Source organism: Cottoperca gobio, chromosome 8 (assembly GCF_900634415.1).
Source record: "Cottoperca gobio chromosome 8, fCotGob3.1, whole genome shotgun sequence".
In the NCBI taxonomy this organism is placed as follows: Eukaryota; Metazoa; Chordata; class Actinopteri; order Perciformes; family Bovichtidae; genus Cottoperca; species Cottoperca gobio.
Genome location: NC_041362.1, coordinates 7243882 through 7262977, shown reverse-complemented (window position 1 = coordinate 7262977; position 19096 = coordinate 7243882). Strand labels below are relative to the sequence as shown.

At 42.3% G+C, this 19096-nt stretch overlaps 4 protein-coding genes across 5 annotated transcripts; 2 read left to right on the top strand and 2 right to left on the bottom strand.

The window, feature by feature from the left end:
• Positions 1-1240: 1240 nt before the first annotated feature.
• Positions 1241-2350, top strand: ptger1c (prostaglandin E receptor 1c (subtype EP1)). Its single transcript, XM_029436990.1, has 2 exons — positions 1241-2104; positions 2177-2350. Exons 1-2 carry the CDS (start codon positions 1241-1243, stop codon positions 2348-2350), a joined length of 1038 nt encoding a protein of 345 aa, XP_029292850.1.
• A 372-nt stretch (positions 2351-2722) lies between these two features.
• Positions 2723-8697, top strand: slc27a1a (solute carrier family 27 member 1a). Its single transcript, XM_029436872.1, has 14 exons — positions 2723-2904; positions 3026-3164; positions 3466-3633; positions 3728-4122; positions 4506-4673; positions 5821-5890; positions 5986-6077; positions 6167-6276; positions 6385-6594; positions 6676-6802; positions 6910-7047; positions 7202-7366; positions 7498-7644; positions 7741-8697. Exons 3-14 carry the CDS (start codon positions 3467-3469, stop codon positions 7896-7898), a joined length of 1947 nt encoding a protein of 648 aa, XP_029292732.1. The 5' UTR covers positions 2723-2904; positions 3026-3164; position 3466; the 3' UTR covers positions 7899-8697.
• Positions 8698-8807: 110 nt separating this feature from the next.
• Positions 8808-14386, bottom strand: trim35-13 (tripartite motif containing 35-13). 2 transcript variants are annotated; one of them, XM_029436882.1, is made up of 7 exons: positions 14047-14386; positions 11259-11859; positions 10352-10447; positions 10024-10254; positions 9912-9934; positions 9706-9824; positions 8808-9612 (listed from the first exon to the last, which is right to left on the bottom strand). In XM_029436882.1, the coding sequence occupies exons 2-7, from the start codon at positions 11475-11477 to the stop codon at positions 9077-9079; spliced, it is 1224 nt and encodes a 407-aa protein (XP_029292742.1). In that variant the 5' UTR covers positions 11478-11859; positions 14047-14386; the 3' UTR covers positions 8808-9076. The 2 variants fall into 2 exon arrangements, with proteins under 2 accessions (XP_029292742.1, XP_029292741.1); XM_029436881.1 differs by lacking the exon at positions 11259-11859.
• A 1036-nt stretch (positions 14387-15422) lies between these two features.
• Positions 15423-18991, bottom strand: vac14 (vac14 homolog (S. cerevisiae)). Its single transcript, XM_029436870.1, has one exon. The coding sequence runs from the start codon at positions 18560-18562 to the stop codon at positions 16196-16198; it is 2367 nt and encodes a 788-aa protein (XP_029292730.1). The 5' UTR covers positions 18563-18991; the 3' UTR covers positions 15423-16195.
• Positions 18992-19096: the final 105 nt, after the last annotated feature.

Here is a 19096-nt window from a genome sequence, read left to right as displayed (position 1 = left end):
TTTATGGGAACAAAGCAGATAGGTTGAGAGATTCAAATGATTCTGTTGGTCATGCTGTCCTTCCAGAAGATAGAAAATAACCAGATACATTTTAGCTGCAGTTTTATATAAATACATGTCAGCTCTGTGAAAAGGCAGAGTCTGGAGAGTGAGAACCAACTAACCTGTAACAAACATCAAGCCTAGTGTCTGACTCATGATGTATCAGGATGAACAATTGCTAATGCACATTGGTACATCCTGCTGGTTAAAGTTTAATGACATCAAATATAGCAAAACAAATATAAGACTGTTGTTTCCCAAAATAATCCATGAGTTTAGTTTCTAAGTTATTATGTATCCCACATTTGAAAACCAAAACTTTCTCTTTCCAGCACAGGCAAAGTGAGGCACACTGATGGTATTATGACAGTTCTGCCGAAACCACAAAACGAGCAACTGAAATGGATTAATGAGTTAAGGAACCGGCCAAGCGAGAAGTTGTGGAGCAGGAGCAAAAGATAAATAAGCAAGGTAGGTTTATATCAGGTGAGAGATCTGACCAGTGGAAATAAATGTGTTGAAAAGAAGAACATTTTGTGAAACAGGTATACACAATGTCTGGAGAGCCTGTTGTGCAAACCGCCCATACACAATTAGAAATGACATAAGTTCCCTACATTTCCACACTGCAAATGACAGGAAAGTTTGTTAAAAGTTTGACAATCCTCTCCTCAGGGCATCCACTTGGCATACACAGTATGCTCTGTATTTAAAGCTCGCCTGAGGCCTTTGTCATATGTCTCGTTACAAATCTTTCCACCCTTTGTGTCAACTGTGATGAAGACAAAATCACCGTGCACAATTCTAAAAAATAGCCTATAAATATGACACACTGCAATAAACTCATTGCTGGAGAATTAGGTTTTTTGTATTTTCCATGTCAGGTTTTTGCATTTGTGAGAATACAGCATGTATTGTAAGCAAGCAGTTCTATATGCTATATGCTATGTGCTTGCAGGACACACATTAGATACAGGTTTCATCCACTCCTCCTTATTAATACATGGGCAGTAATAGCTCTTCTAATTAAGGTCTAAAGCCTGTCTTCACTGGCAGACCACTTGTTGTAATCAGTCTTTGAGTGGCTCAGAGAAGCATGTATCATAGCATTCATTAGTGCAGGATGTATTTTAACTTTGCCTATAATTTTCTGCAGATAACACTGAAGATGAAGACACCGTCTGTACTCATGACTTCTATGCCGTCCATCCTCCTGCAGAACCTGGAGATGAACTCCTCGGAACAGCTAGGTCCCTGGCTGAACAGCAGCACATGGCCACTCATCAAATCATCAAGTTTAGGGATGTCCTGCTTCATGATGATATTTGGCGCCATCTCCAACCTGACAGCTCTGGGCATCCTGGCTAAGACCCGTGTCCGATTCCGCCGCCAATCCAAATCACCATTTCTGCTACTAACAGGGGCTTTGCTTTTGGCTAACCTTGCAGGTCATGTGATCCCAGGCGCGTTTGCTTTGTATCTGCATATGGGTCAGAGGCATAAAATACAAGTCAGCAAGCCCACCAAAGAATTCTGTCAGGTCTTTGGGGCAAGTATGGTGTTTTTTGGCTTATGCTCTTTACTGTTGGGTTGTGCCATGGCAGTGGAGCGCTGTGTGGCCATCACCCAGCCCTTTTTCCACGCTGCTATGGTCACATTGGGTCATGTGTGGCGAGTTGTGTTATTCATGTCCTCTCTTGCACTTATTCTGGCAATTCTACCTTTATTTGCGGTGGGGACCTACACGGCTCAGTCTCCTGGTACATGGTGTTTCTTGCCTATTCATGGCCCAAAGTCTACAGCCGACACCAATTTGGCTCTGGCCTTCTCATGTCTGGGCCTCACTGCCCTCACCTTTTCCCTACTTTGCAACATCCTGAGTGGCCTGGCATTGCTGCAAGCCAGAATGAAGTCCCACAATGGTAATACAGAATCAGCAGCTCGCTGCACTCGTCGTGCATCGTCTACGTCTTCCTCGTTGTTTTGTTCGTTGGATGTGGAGATGATGGTGCAACTGGCAGTGATCACTGTGGTTTCCTGTGTATGCTGGAGCCCCTTTCTTGTAAGTTGCACTCTTTTAGATTGCAGAATTTGTTTCCAGAACAATTACTTATGTTTTTCTCCTTTGATACAGATCCACATTCTTGTGATGCAGTTCAACCAAAGAAACTCAACCCATGAGAAAGATGGGTTCATTCTTCTGTGCTTACGCATGGCCTCATGGAATCAGATATTGGACCCTTGGGTTTACATCTTAATGAGAAAGGCAGTGCTTCTCAGAGTTTCTTGTGCTTCTGACCCACAGTGAAAGAAAATAAGTCCTCTGCAGACGCAAGCCGGCAGGCCATCAGTCTGCAGTGACCTTTTTTCTCTTACTGACTGAAATCAAATATTTATTTTGTGTGTTGTGAAATATTTGCTGTGTAATTTTTCTACAAGACCTGGTGAGGTCCATATTCAAGAGGTCAAACTGACAATGCAGCACTGTGAATAAGTGATGCAAACAAGACTTTCACAACATTTCTCAACATTTAGTTAGTAGTCTGTGCTGCTGCTACTATCAATAGCAGCCACCTGCAAAACTGGTGATTAGGAAATTGGGCGGGGTTAGTATTACCCAATCATAAATTGAGAAAAGCTTGACATGCACTGAGTTTAACCAATGGCTGAGCCGCTAGAGAAGGCTCACACCCGGGATGGGCGGTGCTTCTTTGGCAATGACTCTATTCAATATGGAGTACAGAAAAATAGCCTCATTCTCACTGCACTTCACTACATTCATGCAGTTTTAGGCCACTTTAGCATTTCGGGCACACATTATGAACTCTCACACGTAGATATCAGCCTACAGGACTTCCTCACGTACGTTTGAATGTAAATAGTTTACTAGCTTACTTGACGCTAACAAAAACATCGCTGACGTAAACTGAACTGTAAAACTGTTGTAACACTTCAAAACTACTGATTTACTCTAAAACAATAGGCTACATTGTTTATCCTCTCGACGCTCTCCACATCCGGAGGAAGATTTGGGTAGTTTTCGTGAAAGTAATTACCAAGTTGTGCCGACCGGCGGGGTTATCGGGTGAAAGGTGACATCGCTTCAGTCTACTCACTCGTAGGTAAGTTGTGTGCAATGCATGGATGAAGATATTACGTATACTTTGACGGTGATAAATTACGTGACCTGGCGTGATATCTGTGTATGTGTACTGCTTATATGTGAGCTGCTTGATGTGTGGTAACTTTATCCCTGTTCAAGGCGTTTATAGAATAGTTTTTGCCATTATTCAAACAAAGTTTGTATGCAGGCTACTTGTGTGTACCAGTTTGCACTACATTAATTCAACCTCCTGAAGTGAAGCCCATGTAATGTCCGTTATATCCTAAAAGCCTAACTTTCTCCATTTCCTCCATGACAAGAATGCACAATGCAGCGAGTGTCTCAGCCTCACTGGGGTCCATGGGACTGTTGCGCCTCTTTGGGGTGTCCTGGCCCTGGAGTCTGGCAGCAGGCCTTGGGGTTTATCTCGGCACAAGAAGCTGGAGATACTTCTACATTGCAGCACGCACCGCCAAGAGAGACCTCATGTAAGTTAAATATGTCCAAATATAGTTATGATCATGCTTTTGGGTTTACACCCTTACTAATTTCCCCTTTTCTCCCTCTTCTGCCCTTCACCAGTGGCCTGTATGTGCTGTTAAGAGTGAAGGTGGCTTTATGGCGCTATATGCGCAATGGAAGTAACATTCCTTCCATATTCGCCCAGACAGTAAAACGGCATCCAAATAAACCAGCACTGATCTATGAGGTCACAGGGGAAATATGGACCTTCGCCCAGCTGGACGAGCTGTCTAATGGAGTGGCCCACTGGGCAAGAGGTCAGGGGTGGGTCTCAGGGGATGTGGTGGCCCTCTTCATGGAAAGCAGGCCATTGCAGGTGGCGCTTTGGCTGGGCTTGGCCAAGGTTGGGGTGGAAGCTGCACTCATCAACTTCAACCTCCGCCATGATTCTCTCCTGCACTGTGTCGGGGTGTCAGGGTCACGGGCTATTGTGTTCGGAGCTGAGCTTGCTGATGGTAAGAATTAAACAAGGTTAGAAAAGCCGATCAACAAATTGGGTTTTAAATCTGTATCAGTGGAGCGCGATGCTGTTTTACTAAATAATATGAACAACACGTTTTACGTTTTAATTAGCATTCCTCAGAGATGTCATTTTTCTCTGCTTTTGCCTTGATGTCACACATGTCTGATGTTTTCAGAAAGGAAATTATAATTATTTGTGACCCAATACAAAACAGGATCATCCAATTAAGTCTCATTATTACAGCATGTCATTAATTTTACTCCCAATATTAAAAATGTATTTACAGTGTGTTCTTATTCAAACTAGAGCGCTTGAACTAACCTGACTGGTGTCGTCTCTTCCCATCTCCCTCTGGTTCCTCTTACTGAATGTCAGCCATGTCGGAGGTCAGTTCCTCCATCACCCAGTCCATGGTACGGTTCAGTACAGGCGACCTCAGTGCTGGACATCTGGCCCGTCTGGATGCTCAACCGCTGGACCCGATCTTAGCCTCTTCACCTAGACATCCCCCTTCACCTTGTGTTCCCCACAAAGGCATGAACGGTGAGTACTTATCTATCACTGCACTCAACATTGACTCTGTCTAAGACTTAATGAGTAGTTTCCTTTTTAAATACCTTCTTTAAACTATTTCCGATGTTTGGCCGATAACTAGGGCTGCAACTACCAATTATTTTCTCTATTAAATGTGGAAAATGTCCATCAGTGTTTCCCAAAGCCTGTGATCCTGAAATAGTTTTACTTAGTTTACTTTCATGGTGGAGTAAAGAAACCAGAAAATACTCTCATTTAACAAAACAAAGAAAACATCTTTTACAAATTACTCAAACCTAATAATAATTATCAAAATAGTTGGCGATTCATTTAATAGTTGATAACTAATCGATTAATCTTTGCAGCTCTACTGATAACCTTTTTTGCTCTATTCTGAATTCCCAAAGTGTGTCCCCTGCAGTAATTAATTTCTCTCACTCTGCTGTCTAGTTTCTGAACTGAAATTGCTTCCCAGTCATTATGTGACTCAAGCGTGATAATGGTGAATGCTTGGCTGTGCAGAACTTTTGAGCGTGATAATTCATTTTGAATTCAAGACAGATATTGACATTGTTCTCTGGGCAGCTGTCTGTCTGAGTAGGTATGAATGACTTATTGAGATATGTACTGTCTGAATTACAATTCATATCCCTGAACAATGGTACATCTGTCTTTAGATGACTATAAAAGTAAGCATTAAAGGTGTGAGCCCAAGATATACCCTCGGCAAACAATGGAAATAGAAATTGAAGATTTTGAATCCTCTTTTAATGGTCTCACACATGTGCACGCCACACGCAGTGAAATTTAGCATTTAACCCATCCTAGTGTTGCGAGCAGTGGGCCGATATTATATCAGCGCCCGAGGAGCAGTGTGAGTGTCCTTGCTCAAGGACACTTCTGTGGTGAACTGGCACGCACTTGGTCTGTTCTCGGACTTGAACCGACGACCCTCCGGTTCCCAAGTCCCTTACGGACCGCGCTACTACCAAACAAACTAGAGGTCTGTGTTGCCCAGGGAAACAGGAGGGGCATTGAAAACTTTATTTTCTGTTCTGTCATCCTTTGGGTTCACTGATGGCGTTCCTGTAGTCACTGACATGCTGTGACACTTGTATGGATGTTAATTAATGCTCTATTGTATTCTCTTCTGCAGACCGTCTATTTTATATTTACACCTCCGGCACCACGGGACTGCCAAAGGCTGCTATTGTGGTACACAGTCGGTAGGTTACTCGCATACAAAAAAAAAAAAGCATCCCTCTCGAGTTGCACAGCTAACGATAGATGTCTGAGAATCTCTCCTGTGTTCCCACAACAGTTACTACAGAATTGCTGCTTTTGGATATTTCGCCTTTCGCATGAGCCCTGTTGACATCATCTATGACTGCCTGCCTCTCTATCACTCAGCAGGTATATGATGGCTGGCTCCAGGTCTTGATGAATACAGTTTTACACTTTAGGTTTGCATAACCGAAGTATTAGCTTTTGTTTCTTGCCAGGTAATATCATGGGCGTCGGTCAGTGTCTGATTCACGGCCTCACCGTGGTAGTGAAGAAGAAATTCTCTGCCAGCCGCTTCTGGGAAGATTGCATTAAGTACAACTGCACTGTAAGAGCTTTTGCTGGAAAAAAAATATTGAGAAGAGCCTTAATTTATGAAATCAATAACTATAAAACATTCATTTTGATCAAGAACAACACTGCTCTCCCGTTGTAGGTGGTGCAGTATATCGGGGAAATCTGCCGCTACCTCCTGTCTCAGCCTGTACGGCCGTCAGAGAAGGGCCACAAAGTTCGGCTGGCGGTGGGAAACGGGTTGCGCCCCAGTGTGTGGGAGGCCTTCACCGAGCGCTTTGGGGTGGCGCAGATTGGAGAGTTCTACGGAGCTACTGAGTGCAACTGCAGCATTGCCAACATGGATGGCAAGGTCAGCAATCACTGTGTTACTTGTGTGTCTTCACTGATAAAATGTGAATTAGATCGGAGTTTAACTAGTTCTGTCCTGCAGGTGGGAGCCTGTGGATTCAACAGTCGCATTCTCCCCAACGTGTACCCAATCCGCCTGGTGAGGGTGGACGAGGACAGCATGGAGCTGGTTCGTGACAGCAGGGGGCTCTGTGTGCCTTGCTGCCCTGGTGACTAATATTAATACTACAATAATGATTTTTCTAGATGCTGTATGTGATTTTTAACTGTGTTGATCTTATGAAAGCACACCAACAGACTCCTTCATGTTTTGCAGGGGAGCCGGGGCTTCTGGTGGGTCGTATCAACCAGCAGGACCCATTACGACGTTTTGATGGCTACGCTAACCAGGATGCTACAAGGAAGAAAATAGCTCACAATGTCTTCAAGAAAAATGATTCTGCATATTTATCAGGTTACAATCCTATTTTTATTCATTTTTAAATGTGCAATGAGTCTTGTAAGTGTTCCAGATGTTAAATGTAAGATTTCCAGGCTTCCGTTCTTCAGTGCTCAGTGGATGTAATGTGTTAAATTGTTAATTGTTGCTATCCATATGTCTACATTAGGTGACGTGCTTGTGATGGATGAAATGGGCTACATGTACTTCCGTGACCGCGGCGGAGACACGTTCCGCTGGCGAGGAGAAAATGTCTCCACCACCGAAGTGGAGGGCGTACTCAGCAGTCTTCTGTGTCAGACTGATGTAGCTGTGTATGGCGTGACAGTGTCAGGTGATGATTAACTTTGTATGCTTACTGCTTTCAGCATCACATTGGGACCATACTTGTTAGTTTCTTTAATGCCTATTGCTTTTGACTGTTCTCACTACTTGACCAGCGTGTATCTCCCTGTGTCATACCAGGTGTGGAAGGTAAGGCCGGCATGGCTGCCATTGCAGACACTACAGGGTCCTTTGACTGCAACAGTTTCTTGCAGAAAGTCCAGAATGCTCTTCCTTCGTATGCTCGCCCCGTCTTCCTGCGAATCTCCCCACATGTGGACACCACAGGTACTAATATCTCTCCTGAGAACAATGTTAACCATAACTGATGATCTCATATCAACAAATCATAATCTATTTATGTATTATCCTATTCATGCATAGGTACATTTAAAATCCAGAAAACCAGGCTGCAGAGTGAGGGATACGACCCACGTCTCACCACTGACCAGATCTACTTTTTGAACACCAGAGCCGCGTGCTACGAGGCTGTAGATGAGGAGCTATACAATGCTATAGCGGAGGGAAGAATGTCTCTATGACATGGAGGCCTGAGCAGGGCAGTCATGGTGCCTCCGTTAAAGAGATGGTGTAGAGAGCTGTTGGTGTCGGGATAAGTCAGTCTTGGTGCACCATCTGGCTGGATTTTAACCTTCAGGGAGCAGAGTTGAGAAAACTACTTATATAGGCAGAGTTTTGTTACAGATTAAGTTTTAACAATGTATAAGTAACACTCCAGGACATAATGTGAGGACATTACCTCCTTTAATACATTTTTATTTAATTATTACATGAACACCTCAAAAAGCCTTTGAGCATCAACGCACATTAGAGTGGGTATATCCCACAACCCTTTTGAAGTAGGATACACGTTACAATGATGTAGTTAGGACTACAAGCGATAGCATGAAGTCAAACTCTGTTACAGGGTATATTCCTATTTATGAAGTATGCTAAAAGAATAATTCCTTGTAGGATCAGCAATACTTGAGTGTGAAGTTACTGATGTGTGTTTGGATGAAAGTGGAAAGACCAGACATGCAGCTACTAGATAAAGCACTAACCTTTTTTAATGCATGGAAAACTAATCTCAATTGTCATTTAAAACTCTGAACAAAACTGGCACAGGTTTGCAGATGCACAAAAGCTGTTGCTGTATGTGCCTTTTATATGAAACATCAGATTTGTGTTTCAATAGTTTTTTAACACTTTTCTTGGAAAGAAGCTCAACCGATTGTGGAAATCACTAGTGATTGTATGTAATGCAAAGCTGAGCCACACAGTGACTGTCATTTTATGTAACAAATCTTATCAGTGGAGAGAGAGAGAGAGAGAGAGAGATTTTATATATATATATATATATATATATATATATATATATATATATATATATATATATATATATATATATATATATATATATATATATTAAAAAAAAAAAATAATGGGTGTTAAATCCATTTACAAGTTCACATCTCCCAAACTACAGTTTTTTTTTTTGTTGTAACTCAAATAAAATATTTTAAAACATGTTTGTTTCCTGTCATTTATTTAGAAAAAGCAGTTTTGATTTGCTTCCTTTGCAATGTAGTGATGTAACTCCCCACATTCATCTCTTGCAAAAGAAGAGGGACAAACCTTCATGTGCTTTAGCAACCCTTCACTTCTTTAATTGCGTGACTTTTATACAAACAATATGGCATGTCTCCAAATTAAATGATCAGTCCATTGACAATAATATCCTTGTGGGTAGGATTTTCAGTGGATGCTCTTTGCAGGCAGAACAAAAATAGGGAAAGGCTCTTGGTGTTATGATCTCTGTGAAGGTGTAGAGAGGTGCTCTCGCTCCAGGGTCGTAAAAGGTCACCTTGCCCCTGTCCATGTCTAAAACTACTCTTATCACTTTTGGCACCTTAGTCATGTTCAGCGGTTCCCATGGTGCTGTGCAGGCCTTATGCTCTCCATTGCGAAACCTTATAGTCCAGAATCCCTCTGCTGGTGTCAGCACGTGCTTCCCCTTCCTGTTGATGGCCTCGCTGGCTACTCCCAACACCCAGTATGTGTTTTCCTTCACCTCCACATCCCAGCTGTGGCGTCCAGAGGTATAGCCCTCTGCAGCCAGCATCTCGGCACTGATGTCAAAGCGTTCTGGGTTATTTGGCAGCTTGAAAATCTGGGTAGAGTTCTGCACAACTGTGAGATCCTCTGAGAGGATGAAGCAGCTGGCTGCTGTGTTTGGATCCAGAATCACAGGATCTTGAGAGAGGAAAAAGTTGGTAGAAGTTACTAATGTGGTAGTGATAGGACCTGGTTAATAAAACAAGGCTAATTATTGTTTGAAGTACTTACTATATTTAACTATACTCTTCATCTTCTCCCACACTTTATATTTCAGAGATCCCAAGTGCTTGGCCACATCAATCAGAGCATCAGAAACCATTTGTGGCTCAAGGGAAGTTCGCCAGGTTCTGAAAAGATACTACAGCAGTTAGTTGTTGAGCCATATTATCCTAAAAACATTAGCTTAGCAGGGTCCTAGTGACATTAACATTTACCTCTTTATTGTTTCCTTGTAATTCTGAAAGAAATGAATGAAGATAATAGATTAAGACCATTTCTGGTTAAGATTTATTAATTAGAATTGTCTGAAGCAACAGTCTTATCTACCTTAAGAAATGGGATATCTTGAGCGTTCATCTCCTTTTCAACTAATCTGATGGTGCTGGAGAGAGATGTAATTTCATTACTCATCTCCTCAAATCTCTGGTTAACCTCCAGATTCTTCTGATTCTCCTCATCCTTTAAAGCAGAAAGTCTGGCCGCCTCCTGTTCCTTCAGGAAATGGTGAAGTGCTTCAAATTCCTCTTTGATCTGTGTTTCAGTATGTTCAGCCTGGTTCTGGAAAGAGACGTGATTGATGTGTAATCATTGCCTCCACACCTGGGCTCTCTAGTACGTCCAAAGTAACATGTAATACTGATGGAACTGACAGTACCTTGACATGTTCTGCCATTTCCTCACAGACCATTTTTGCCTTTTTGTACAGCTGCAACTTCTCTTTCAAAGGCAGCAGCGCACTCTTCAGTTCCTCCTACAAAGTCAGTGACATGGCATTAAAACTTAAGACAAGGTCAGTCTGGCAGATAGCCCAGCTGTCAACACAATGTGGGGCTTTCAGCTGCCACATACCCTTCCATGGGGTCGTTCCCTGTGAACGCAAAGCTGCATAATACAGCAGGGTCAAATGAAATGGGAAAATGTATGGAAAAGGATCTATTGCCCTGGTAACATTAGCTAAATTTAACTCATGCATCTTTAGATTTTAAGTCCGGGACACAATACAGCAATCAATAGGTTTATTTCACATTTGTACTCGAGAAACGGCAGAAGATGGCAGGAGTAGAATGAATGTCACAGAAACCATGTGGGAATCAAGTTTCAATCCTCCCAGGGCCCCAGTGGCAACAGCAAACCAAAAATATAAATCTATTATTAGAATGTGAATGAACTCTGCCAAACACCTTCATACATATCAGCTTATCAGACTTAGAGAAGCAACAAGGTGGTAATACAATTTAGAAAAACACAATATATTATGATGTATATTCAAAATGTTAACAAATTCTAAATCTAAATCATTTCCAGGTGCAAAATGCCACTTATTCAATTTTTTTAATCAATCGATAGATTTATTTGTAAATTTGCCGAATAACCAGTCAAGCTAATGTGACGGAAATTTCAACAGATGTTTCATCATCATTCATCCTAGCTGCGATCATCATCAGTAGTAAAACAGAAACAGGATTTTAGTTATTTAAGATTTCCCAAATTGCAGCTCAATCAATGAAAACGTGCCACTACTGTGAAATAGTGGGGTGACCAACGCTGTAACTTTAACTTACCTTACAGTCATGAGCACCTTCCCCAATGGGATAGAGCCTGTGCCCAGTGTGTGCGGCTGCTTTCCCACATACACCACAGATGGGCTTCAAGTCCTCCAAACAGAACAATGTGAGCTTTTCTCCATGCTCCTCACAAAACTCTGGGTCATTCTTGCTTCTCTCCAAATTGAAGGATTCACAGGACTTATCCAGCACAGAGCTCATCACGATTTGCGCCATGGAGGAACGGCGGCAGCACAGAGCACAGTAGTGTGTCTCCCAGCTGTCTTTTAGACAGGCTTTACAGAATCTGTGTCTGCACGTGAGCACCACTGGCTGACTGAGAATACTTCCACAAATTGGAAAGGAAAAGTCATCCTCAAGATGAGCATGTCTGGTGGCTATTCTTCTACATAGGGCTTTGATGAGAAGGCAGGATTAGAGGCCCCTCCCACCTCTCTGGAAGGCTACCTCATCTTGACCTCAGAAATAAGTGTTGATACCTCAGCTCTCAAAGGCATATCTCGTGTTATCCTGTCTTGTGTTGAGCATGCACATCGCGCCCGTTCTCGAATAAACACCACACCACAAAAGAATGAATTGGCTCAACTAGAGACTGTATCTGTGCAGATCAGAGCAAAGAGTAGCCTGATTAACACGATGGTGACAGAAGAGAGTATGGCATGCTATGATCATCTCTAAGCTATGTGAGAGGTCTGTTGAAACAACCTGTCACAGTGTAATGAAAAGGTTTAGAGAGAAACAATGTCCCAAAAAAGACTGGGTGAGGGTATAAATAGACAGAAGTAACTGATTTGGACTGAAGTTATGTGGCTAAAGAAATGTCCTCCGCCTGACCATTGGAATATTTCCACAGTCAAGTTTAAGTTTAGGCAACAGGTTTTTAAGAATTGACCCATGGTTATATATATGGAGTCAAATCCTACTTCTGGTATACAACACAAAGCAGTAAGCTTTGTGTTTTAGTCTTTTAAGGTCACATTGAGGGTATTTCAAAACAAGGTGTGCACCCATTAGTGAAAGTTAATTTGATAAATTCAAAAGAATGTAACAGCAAACTGACCTTGTGTGTACTGTAATCCAGTATTTTGTTGTGGGTGTTAGTTTACTAGAATCAATGTTGTGCCAAAAATAGGGCAAGAGAGATGGAAATGCGATACAATCCTGCCATTAGAAAACACTGTGCTGCGTCAACTCTTGAGTTCAACACACTGTATGCCAGCCTTTATATCTCCCTCACAATATGTTAGGATTCACAGTCAGTTTTAAACCATGCAGGTGGGACAGGTATTAGTGTGCACTGTATCTACAGTAACATTAGCTACTTGAGGCGTTATCCTGTATATTGGCTTTACTTTATGCTTAGTTTTAGAATAATATAGTCAGGTATAATTGTATGTGTAAGCGTACAATCCCCTAAAAGCTTTCTAACACACACAGCCAGGCGACTGTGTCATCATTACACAACGTACAGGTGATGAGTCCAAAAGGAGTAATTTGGTTTTGAATGCATTCTGTGTAGGACAGTGAGTGAAAACATTATTTTAACTCACCCACTCTGAGCAATCTCTGTCCAAAGTGACAGTCTTGTTGAGATGCCAAAGTGAAAATGTTATTTGTTCAGCAGCACAGAGCCATTGATAGTGTCACAGTGAACAGCCAAAAGTGTCAACAATCACCCACACACTACGGCCATGACAGATTAGTAGTGGCTCTGTATGCGGTCACTGGACAGATATCAGATGTTTCTTTTAATATGTATTTCCTTCATTTAAAGTCAGTTTTATGTGTTTAAAATATGGCACAGCTTCCATAATTAAACTTACGGTTGAAAAGCTGTTCTTGTTAAAGTAGGTTGATTAATGTTTTAATTTAGTAAAACATTTCTGATGTTTTAATCTTCAAATTAGTCATTTGTTGAACACAAACGTTTATTAAACTGATCATAGTTTCTGAATGGGAAAAGACAGATGGATTTGCTGTGCTGCGTCAGTTTACATGTTTACACACAAGCAGTGTGTGTGCATTCAGGCTTCTCAAACAGAGGCAAACGAGGACATGTTACTACAGTGCACTGTCTACTGAGCCCGTGGGAAGTAGCAGGGAGTCCTTTGTTGTGAAACAGAAGTTTTCTTTGACGTGTTTTTCATTGCAAGACTGTTCAGGTTTTCAAAGTCTAATTTTCAATTTCCAACATTTTGTGTCTTCATAACGGCTATATAATAATCATTGTCTACTCTAAAGATCATTCTTCGTGTTGAAGTAGTTCAGAATCAGAATCACCTTTATTGGCTAAGTATGTGCACGCATACAAGGAATTTGACTTTGTGCATGCTCTAAATGTACATAGAAAAAGATGTATATATAAAAATATGTATATATAAATGTATATATGAAAAGATGTATATATAAAAAGCACCAATTACCAATAATACAAATAAAATGAAATGTCAGTATACAATTCAAATGTAAACTACTCAATGAGTGCAAATAAATTAATACTGAATGGATGTATACATGGACTGGATGATATGTACAGCATGTACATTTACAGATGCATATATAAGCCTACTGAATATACAACGTGTCTGATTTATACTCAGTGGCAGATGATTTTTTAAATTGGTGCATTAAAAACTTTAAAACTAATATCTATAATGGTGTTACAGGGTTATTCACACTATGACTGATTTAACTGGCAATTTTAACTCACAGCATGTGGAGATCTATATATTATGAAATTCATGCTGAACACTTTTTAAAAGAACGATTTTTTAATACGGCTTACCTTACGATCCTTGAATGCCTCCTTTATAGGATACACCATGTGATTCATATGCAGTCCTGATATGTGGCACGTAGAGCAGACAAGCTCCAGATCAGCTACACAGAGGAGAAATAGTTGCTTTCCATGTGCGTCACATGATTTATATGGAAGTCCAGGGCAGAGAGGACACTCTTTAATGCCGTGTTGTATCCAGAATTGCTCCAAACAACAGCTACAAAAGCTACGACCGCAATCGATGCAGCAGAGGACAATTGGAGCCAGGAAGATTTCCCCACACACAGCGCAGTAGGAGTCATCCATAGCCTGACATGAGAAGTCAACCTCCATCTGTGAAATTCAAGGCAACACTGATGGGTCTCTACCAGGGAGTAAAACCTACATTCCCTCTGAATGAACAGTATGTGCCATGAGTGTTCAACTGCACATATAGAGTTGCAGCAGGAGAGGAGTGAAATCCAGCCTCTCTAGTGTCACCAGAATAAGTTTTACTACATGCATACTGTTTCAAATCAGGCTACAAAAAAAAGGAAACATTTGTATTCGGTTAAAATGTTCACCATGACAACAGAAAATGTAGAAGGAAAAGAAAAACAACATAATAATTCACTCATAATTAACTGGCTTCTTCCCTAGGGGTTTGGAGGCAGGCGAATATGAGAAGGGATAACCTTTAGAGGGCCAGCTGCCTAAAGGTCGGGGGCGGCCTAATGAAAGGACAGCAATGAGAAAAAGATAAGAAAACTAAATACAAGGACAAGGGGAAGAAAAATAAATAAAAAGTAAGAGGGGAAAAAAGACAAAAGTGGTTACTGAAACTGAATATTTTTTAGGGGCAAGTAAACATTAAGTTTAAAATACAATTCCTTTTAATTTACATATACTTATGTGATTGTCAGTGCAGCTAAAACTGTGTATGGTCTTTTTTAAAGTGTAAACGTCTTCTTAAGAGTCATATTCTAAAGGAAATCCTCTTAAATGCAATTCATTGTTACTTAATAAGAGTCTGTATTACAAGCTTATAATCATAAAATAAATCTGTAGGCAAAGTTAACACAATGCATTTACACAATTTAAAGAAGTAATCTTGATTTAATAGTGTACAATTGGAGCTTGATGTATAAGGAGCCTAATTATGATAATAAATCCAGAATTATTGACTTGACTTTTGAAAAGGCTGCAGGTTATGCAGGATGTAACACAGCTAGGAAAAAGGCTTTGTTCTCCCCTCACACACACACACACACACACACACACACACACACACACACACACACACACACACACACACACACACACACACACACACACACACACACACACACACTTTTACCAGTACTTGAAATGACATTTGTTCAATATACGGATATGAAAATAAATGTAATCACATAGTCTACTTTATTGACTTTCACACAGCAAAGACATAATTATCTTTTCAAGAATACAAGACAAAGTGACACTGTACAAAGAGAAATACATATCAACTGAATAATATATAAGAAATGGATTTAAAACCTGGAGATGTGTGAAGTGACTTTCCTGATCAGCTGCTTTGACAAAGAAATGAGGTGCAGCAACATCGGCCTCCCCAGAATGTGTGCCAGAGTTCAGTCATCCATGGCTACCAAAGTTCAAAATCTCAGTTGAGCTGGGTCAATACTCAACACGTGAGATTTCTTTTCTGGCTGACAGAAGATTAAGGCAACCCTGAACGGATGCTCTATATACAGTATACTTCTCAACAGGATACACCATGAGAATACTGTGGTTCAACATGGGCATACAATTACATAAGAGTGCAATGTTTTACTGTGTAATATATATAACACTGTGAACATTTAGTTTAGCTGGGAAAGATCTCAGCTGCTGGAATGATGGAAACTCAGGTAATGTAATGATCACCACCACTAGTTATGATGCATGGGATTGTATTTACATTCACAAAATCTTACATTTAATTTGCATGTGTATAATCTGAAGTTAATTAAATGTATATTCAAGTGCTCTAATAAGACAGTTTTTAATCATATTCTTTACTTAATACTTTTTGGCTTCAACATCTTCATAATCTTTTCTAGAAATCATTGTATATATTGTTTTGTCCTTAACATATTTCTTTCACCTTCCTCTCGGTCACTATGGCACGATAACTTCACATCAGCTTCCTGTCGGGGTGATCAGAGGCACGTCCAGAGCGCTGGTGTCGGACATCCAGGTGTTTGCTCTGAACGCAGTCAAAGTGCTGGAGCAGCTCATTGTAATCCATCTGATTGTGGGAAGCACGTTTGGAGACCACTTGCTGTTTCGAGTCCATATACTTGGACTCATCTACAGTCCTCATGAGCTCCGGGTTGGGAACACACCGTAGGCGATGGGAGAGCAGCTGGAAGGCCTGGCTCTGCGGTAGCAGCATCAGCAGGCCGTACAGTGCCTTTATCAGGTAAGGGTTGTTCTCCACATCGAGGAGCTGCAAGCGCAGGTACGTGAAAATGGGGCTTTCGATGAGCTGCACCAGTTTGTCAACCTCCATCAGGAAGTCTACTGTCACCTCCAGATCTCCAAACTTCTGGATGAGATCATAGGCGTGTTTGTAGTTCTGTGTGAGAAAACAGAGCGACACAGTGGCCACGGGGTTGTGGCACCAGGAGCGATACAGGCAGTAAAACAAAGCACAGCTCTCCTGAGTGCGCAAGTCTTTCAGCTGGTTGCGTAACTGGAAGAGCTCAGCTGAGGTCAGTAGGATGGTGTTGAGCGTCTGGACCATGGTGGAGGCGAATTTGAGGTCCTCTTCCTTCAGCAAGATGTCAGCCATGGAGTGGAAGATGTTCTCTGCGTGAAGCAACAGACAGAGCTGCCTGATGATGAAAGCTCCTCTGTTCTCCAGAAGCTTCCTCTCCAGACTGAAGCGTTTCAGCAGGTTGATCATGAACTTGTAAAAATAGGAGTTCATGTTGGGGGTCGAGGGGGACGAATCCGCTGCTTTGGGGCCCGTGCTGGGCTGCTGCCCTGGCTTGGCGCTGTCTGGGACCTTGAGCTCCAGCTTGTTGTCGGTGCTGTCGCAGGAGCCGACTTGGTCTGTTTGGCCAGCAGGAGATGATGCTATCTCAGCTAACACCTCCAGATCCTTCAGTATCACCTCATCTGACTCATCAGACAATGTTTTCAGCAGCATGGGAAACAGGCTGTCTGTGTGGCGGAACATTTTGCATGGCGTCTTGATGTAGAGATGGTAGAGCCATTTGAGCACAGCGATGCGAGTCATCATGCCAGTGGAAGAGTCGTGAAGGTGCCGGTCCAACACCTGAACAATACCGTTCAGGTCCAGAGTTACCTGAAGCCTGTCAGCACTCGCTGGAGTGAAGAAGCTGATATTACTGAAACCGACAGACTCTTGTGACGCATTCAGCATATCATTGCTGTCAGCCTCCGTCTTAGGCTGGCCATCCTCCTTGGTCGGTGACTCTGTACTTTCACTTTTCTCCTCATCCTCATCGTCCTCAGGAGTCACTAGCTTCATCAGACTGTGATTACAGGCACTGGCTGCTTCTTTGGTATTCTTCTTTCTGTCGTCGTAGGAAAGGCAAGGCAGCACTGCAGTTAGGATACCAGAGGAGTAGGGGAGAACCGCTCTGCCTGCAAGCTGGATAAACTCTCTCATCCAGGTCATAGCCGTCAGCTGGATTAGGTCATTTGTGAGTTTTGTTTCATCTGCAACCTGGCAGTGGATTACCAGGATGTTGGCCATCTCTGCAAATTTCACACTGGAGGGTGTCTTCTTAATCTCCTTCAGAAACTCTCCAAGCACCACCTCACACGTCCTCCGGATCTCCTTGCTGTTGTCTCCTAGGATCTGGAAGAGCCCATCCAGGATCTCAGGGAGGTAGTCTAACAGGTTGATGTCCGGCACAGACTCCAGAACATGGATCCAGGAAATAATAAACTGCCGAGCATATTGATTATTGGAGTAGATTCTCTCTCGGAGCAGGGGGACAAACGCCACTAAGTCAAACTTGTTACTTTCTGTCACAATGTCTTTCAGCAGTCTGTCAAGGAGTTCAGATCCACTTTTCACATTAGGGTCAGGGTCTGCTGCAAGCTTGCTGAGACCATCAAAGAGCAGGTTGAAGTGAGGCAGCACAGCTCCCCTGGCTACTTTCACAATATTATAGAGGGCCTCACAGGCATAGTAGCGCAAACGGCTGTCTGAGTCATTAAAGCACGTGAGTACAGGCTCAATAAGCTCCTTCAGATACAGACCGGAGTCCTTGCCGAGGGCGATGGAGCAAGCTGCCAGTCCAATGAGACCTCCTTTCCGGCTGTGAGGGTGCTGGGAAAGCGCAAACTCCGAGGCCAGGATCTGAATAACATGTCTAATTTGAGTGGAATTGTTCTGAGCCACAAACTCCCTCACCAGTTTCTCAATTTCTAAAGCTGCGACTTTCCTCTTCTCGTACAGTTTATCATTCAGAGCCCTGACAATGTTGGGCGTCAGAGGCGAAAAGTCCTTCTCCGTGTTCATGTTCGTGGCTACAGTTGTACCGGATCCCGTCTCCTGAAATCTACGATAATACGAACGAAAGCAGTCTGCATTTATGATAATTTATAAGAGAAAACACAGCGGTTTCACTCGGGAACCAGGAAGCCTTGCAGTAATACAACGCAGCTGACCGGTGACATCCGCCGGAAACACGTGACGGTTGTTACATATACTTAGGTCCCGCTTTGCGAGTACCGTTAGCTAACATTAGCTTCCGATACAGCTAATGCGTTTCATACGGTGTCGCTTCTTGAATTGTATTCATACTGTTGTTCTTGTGGAGATGGTTGTTACAGCTAGCATCTCTTTTCACACAAAGCTCTCCATCATAGAGAAAATGGCCATGTCTGTAAACTGATGGATGAAAAGTCGGCGGAGCTCCGGCAGGGATTGTCTCGGCTCATGGCTGCCAGTTCAGCCCTGGTTGAGAAAGTAAACAGTCTGAAGTGCGAGCTGACACTTCAGACGCCCCTAAATTGTGTAAAAGTAATCGCAGTTTAGGTGTACAAACTGTCT

Coding starts and splice junctions, on each gene's coding strand:
- ptger1c (XM_029436990.1), top strand. CDS start 1,241: ATGCCGTCCATCCTCCTGCAGAACCTGGAGATGAACTCCTCGGAACAG. Junction 2,105..2,176: donor TATGCTGGAGCCCCTTTCTT/GTAAGTTGCACT, acceptor CCTTTGATACAG/ATCCACATTCTTGTGATGCA.
- slc27a1a (XM_029436872.1), top strand. CDS start 3,467: ATGCACAATGCAGCGAGTGTCTCAGCCTCACTGGGGTCCATGGGACTG. Junction 3,634..3,727: donor ACCGCCAAGAGAGACCTCAT/GTAAGTTAAATA, acceptor GCCCTTCACCAG/TGGCCTGTATGTGCTGTTAA. Junction 6,277..6,384: donor GCATTAAGTACAACTGCACT/GTAAGAGCTTTT, acceptor CTCCCGTTGTAG/GTGGTGCAGTATATCGGGGA.
- trim35-13 (XM_029436881.1), bottom strand. CDS start 14,373: ATGGAGGTTGACTTCTCATGTCAGGCTATGGATGACTCCTACTGCGCT. Junction 9,935..10,023: donor AAGATATCCCATTTCTTAAG/GTAGATAAGACT, acceptor CATTTCTTTCAG/AATTACAAGGAAACAATAAA. Junction 9,613..9,705: donor GAAGAGTATAGTTAAATATA/GTAAGTACTTCA, acceptor TCCTCTCTCAAG/ATCCTGTGATTCTGGATCCA.
- vac14 (XM_029436870.1), bottom strand. CDS start 18,562: ATGAACACGGAGAAGGACTTTTCGCCTCTGACGCCCAACATTGTCAGG.